Here is a 5,416-nt window from a genome sequence, read left to right on the forward strand (position 1 = left end):
GGTTATAATAATTAACATTTAAATAAGATATTACAACAAATACCAATCTGAAAGATCATAATGACATAGATCATAAGTGTAACACAATTACACTTGATTATAAGTTTAAGGGGATTGTATCTATATCTTTCTGTCTTAAAATAATGTAAACACATTATCTGTCATAAAACCTGACACATAGTAGATGTGAAGTATATATTGTTAAATGAACCAAAAAATTAATGAATTAACAAACAATAGTTTAAACTTAAACAGTGTTTATGTAAATTTGTCCTGGCACTTAAAATGTTTATTTTCTTGTTATTACAATACAATATTAACAGAGAGAAGAGACAGAGAGAGGGAGCACAACAAAGATTATTTTTCCCATTTTTCCAAACCTCAGAGGATCAAAAAATGAAACAAAACAAAGATATAATTTCAATACTACAGGCTTCTTAACAATTACACCAGCTTAATTATGATAATTCTGAATGAAACAGATGTAACACCAGTCTCATTCATTCTTAATGGGATCCCAGGACTGGAAGACATGCACATGTGGATTTCCTTCCCATTCTGCTCCATGTATATTGTGGCCATGGTAGGGAATTGTGGGCTTCTATACCTCATCTGCTATGAGGACTCCTTGCACAGATCCATGTATTATTTTTTGGCCATGCTTTCCCTTACCGACCTTGTTATGTGCTCTAGTACAATCCCTAAAGCTCTCTGCATCTTCTGGTTTCATCTCAAGAAAATTGGATTTGAAGAATGCCTAGTCCAGATGTTCTTCATCCATACCTTCACAGGGATGGAATCTGGGGTGCTCATGCTCATGGCCCTGGACCGCTATGTGGCCATCTGCTACCCTCTGCGCTATGCAACCATCCTCACCAATTCTGTCATTGCAAAGGTTGGGCTTGCTACTTTTCTGAGAGCAGTGTTGCTCATCATTCCCTTGATTTTCTTCACCAAGAGACTACCCTATTGCAAGGGCAATATAATACACCATACCTATTGTGACCAGCTATCTGTAGCCAAGTTATCCTGTGGAAATATCAAGGCCAATGTTATCTATGGTTTGATAGCTGCCCTTCTGATTGGAGGCTTTGACATCCTGTGCATCACAATCTCCTACACCATGATCCTCCGGGCAGTGGTCAGCCTCTCTTCAGCAGATGCTCGACAGAAGGCCTTCAGCACCTGCACTGCCCACATCTGTGCCATTGTTTTCTCCTACAGTCCAGCCTTCTTCTGCTTCTTTTTTAATCGTTTTGGAAGCCGTACAATCCCTCCTTCTTGCCACATCATTGTGGCCAATATTTATCTGCTCCTGCCTCCCACTATGAACCCTATTGTTTATGGAGTGAAAACCAAGCAGATACGAGACTGTATCATAAAGATCTTTTCAGGTTCTAAGAACATTAAATCCCACAGCACATAAGGGAGATATTTTTCATGGAAGAGATGAAGGAGGAGGAAAATAATACTCCATTGGCTGTGTAGTGAGAATCTAAAGATGCCTTTTACGATTTCTACTTTGTTCTTCACAAGGGAAAGACCTGAGGGGGACATTAAATGTTTTCAGAATCTCCAAATCACTGATATGCCCCCCATGCTGTTTTTCACCTCCTCACCCCTGTGAAGAAGTTCCCAGGTTCCCATAAGCAAAACACAATGGGAACCTGAGTAACTTATCAAAAGAAATGGATAAATCAGAAAGAGAGAATCTGCTGTTAGGTGCCAGTTTGTCTTGTTTTCAAATAGTGATTAGAATTTTTGTTTGAAAGACAGTTGTTACTTATGTCTGGAAAACATATGCTATATTTTTCTCATCATTGCAAAAATTTCTCTATTTTTTCAATATCATCCTCCTGATGGAGAAACTTGTAAATACACTATGAGGTCATTAGTCTAATGAGATTTTAGCCTCTGGACTGTAATTTGGAAGTAAGTCATCTGACATGTCTCCTGTAGAAAACTCCTAAATGACTAAAGATATTTGTCTAGTAAATAGATCAAAGAAGAAACTTTGGGATCTGGAAAGAAGAAAAAAAATATAGTAAGAAAAAACGATAAATACAGTAATCTTTTCTCATTTTTAATTTTCTAAATTATATTTGACTATTGAAAGAAAATTTATAGCTTTGTTGATATGGTTCAAATTTATGTTTAAAATGTTTAAAGTAACTATAAATAAGATAGGATAAAGGAACTTAAAAGAAGGTTAAGTTTTTATATTTCACTTGAACTATCAAATGATGATATCAGGAGACTGTGATGCTATGTATATAAATATAAAACAAAGAACAACCACTAAATAATCTATGCAAAGAGATACATTGTAAAAACACTATAAATAAAAAATGGACTTGTAAAAATACATTCAGGACCTACAGAATAGCAGAAATGTTAGATTATTCTGATTATTTGACCCTGTTATCATTATCTAGTGTCCTTTTTTTTTTGTTCCTTGTGACAGTTTGGCTTAAAGTTTATTTTGTCAGATATAAGTATGGACTTCACTGCTCTTTATTTGGTTACCATTTGCAAAAATATCTTTTTCCATCCTTTTCTCTTCAACCTGTTTATATCTTCATATATAAAATCTTTTGAATATAGCACATAGTTGAATCTTGCATTTTTAATCTATTCAGTCACTCCATATTTTTGATTATTATGTTTATTTAATCCATTTGCATTTAAAGTATTAATTAATGTTAGGAAAGAACTTACATTCTTACTTTCTCCATTGTTTTCTGTATGTCTTTAATTATTTTATCTTTTCCCTCTTTTATTTCCTTTGTGTTTCACTAATTTCTTTGTTGTGGCATGCTTAGATTTCTTTATTTCTGTTGTGCACCTTATATAAATATTTTCTTTGTAGCTACTGTGGGGACTGCATAAAATTATATATTGGTCATAATATATTTTGACTAATCTATTTAAATTATATTATGACATAATTTATTTAAATGCTACTCCTTTACATCTTTTCTACCCCCGCTTTTGGTTATCAATATCACAAATTACATTATTTTATATTTTGTACCATTAATACTGTCTCATAGTTATTTTTTATGCTTTTTCATTTAAATTATACACTGGAGGGATGCCTGAGTGGCTCAGCAGTTAAGCGTCTGCCTTTGGCTCAGGTCGCGATCCCGGGATCCTGGGATAGAGTCCCATATCAGCCCCCCCTGGAGGAACCTGCTTCTCCCTCTACTTATATCTCTGCCTCTCTCTCTGTGTCTCTCATGAATAAATAAAATCTTTAAAAATACATAAATAAATTATACACTGGAATTAAGTGATTTACGCACTGCTATTACAGTATTACAGGATTCTTTATTCTTTACCAAAGAGTTTTGTATTTTCATGATTTCATGTTGCTGTCCAGTGTCCTCTTGTCTCAACTTCAGGTCCCTGTAGCAATTCTTATAAGGTAGATCTAGTATTGATGAACTCCTTTGGATTTTGTTTATCTGTGAAGGTATTTATTTCTCCTTAGCTTTTGACAGTTTGCCAGATTGATTGGCAGCTTTTACTTTCCTTTCAGCACTTCGAACATATCATCTGACATCTTTATGGCTTGTAAAATTTCTGCTGAAAATTGCTAATTTTATGGAAGTTCATCTGTACATGATAAATTACTTTTCTTTTATTGCTTTTGAGATTCTTTTTCTTGACTTCTGGTAATTTGTTTATAATGTGTCTCTGAACCTTTTTGGGTTTAGCCTAGTTGGAATCCTTTAAGCTTTTTGAAGTGAGAGGTCTATTTTCTTCTTCAGATTTGGGAACATTTTGGTGATTATTTCTTCAAATAAACTCACTGCCCTTTTCTCCTCCTTTTCTTCTTTTAAGACTCCTGTCATGCATATGTTGATTTTCTTGCTGATTTCCCATAAATATCTTAGGTTTTCCTTACTTTTTTCCCCATTCCTTTTCCGTTTTGTTCCTCTGGCTCAATAATATCAAATGACCTGTCTTCAAGTTCATTGTTTCTTTTTTCTGCTTGATCAAAACATCAGTTTATGCTCTGTAGTAGATTTTTTTAAGTCACATTACTGTATTCTTCAACTCCACGATATTTTGTGGTTACCTTTTATAGTTTCTTTTTGTTCACAGCCTCATTCTGTTCAAACACCTTTTTCCTGATTTTGTTTGGTTGCCTATTGGTGTTCTTTTGTAGTACACAGGGCTTATTTACAATGATTATTTTGAATACTTTGTCAGGTAATTTATAGATCTCCATTTCTTTGCAGTCAGATTTTGAAGACTTATTTTGTTCTTGTGTTTTGTTATTGTTGTAATTTGTGCATCTGAAAAAAGTTCCCAATCTTCATGAACTTTCATTCACCAATCAGCTTTACTAGAAATTCTGATGGCCTCTCAAACCTTATATGGGAATGCATTTTCCTGGGCTTAGATGTGTAATTTCTCAGTTATAGAGGTCAACTGTCTTCTTTTTCAAGAACTTCTAATTTCTTGCTCTCTTTGGTATCAGTCTACCTCTGGGGCATACTTAGGCACTGCAATAAATTACTGAGTTCTCTTTTACTTTTAGCAACCTCCAGATATCCAAAGTATCCTGAGTCTTCCAGTATTCCAAGTTAGGAAAGAAAAAACAGTACCCTAGGCAGCTCCCTGAAAAGCCAGACCATTCAACCTATATTCTCTTGAACTGAACACTTTCTCATGATTGTGCTGAGTAGCACTAGTTGCTGTCTACAGTATTACATTTTTTTTTCCTGGAACTGCAACAAGAAATTGAGTTCTCTATTATTTTCAGTTGCTCCCAGGCATCCAAAGTATGCTGTTCTGACAAAAATACTGATTCAAAAGGACACGTGTACCCCAATGTTTATAGCAACATTATCAATAATAGCCACATTATGGAAAGAGCCCAAATGTCCATTATCCCAATGGATAATGAAGATATGAGATTAGACACACATACATACATATGATGGAATATTATTCAGCAATTGAAAAGAATGAAATCTTGCCATTCCCAACAATGTGGATGGAGCTAGAGTGTATTGTGCTAAGCAAAACAAGACAGTCAAAGCAAGACAAATACAATATGATTTCACTCATATGAGGAATATAAGAAACAAAACAGATGAACATAAAAGAGGGATTTTTTTTAAAGAGAAGGAGACAAACCACAAGAGACTCTTAACTATAGAGAACAAGCTGAGAGTTGCTGGAGGGGAGATTGGTGGGGGATGGGCAAAATGGGTGATGCATCCTAAGGCAGGCATTTGTGATGAGCACTGGGTGTTATATGTACATGACAAATTACTAGATTCTACTCTTGAAATAAATATTACACTAAATGTGAACTAACTAGAATTAAATTAAAACTTAAAACAACAAAATCAAAATAAATAAGGATAAGAAAACCACTTTTTTTACTTACTTCAATGCA

The 5,416-nt window shown here is 34.4% G+C and overlaps 1 protein-coding gene across 1 annotated transcript; it reads left to right on the forward strand.

Moving 5' to 3' along the window:
• Positions 1-329: 329 nt before the first annotated feature.
• On the forward strand, positions 330-1,701 carry LOC112667375 (olfactory receptor 52N4-like). The gene has a single exon (XM_025458953.3). It carries the CDS (start codon positions 461-463, stop codon positions 1,424-1,426), a length of 966 nt encoding a protein of 321 aa, XP_025314738.1. The 5' UTR covers positions 330-460; the 3' UTR covers positions 1,427-1,701.
• The last annotated feature ends 3,715 nt before the right edge of the window (positions 1,702-5,416 follow it).

This window comes from Canis lupus, chromosome 21, assembly GCF_003254725.2.
Source record: "Canis lupus dingo isolate Sandy chromosome 21, ASM325472v2, whole genome shotgun sequence".
NCBI lineage: Eukaryota > Metazoa > Chordata > Mammalia > Carnivora > Canidae > Canis > Canis lupus.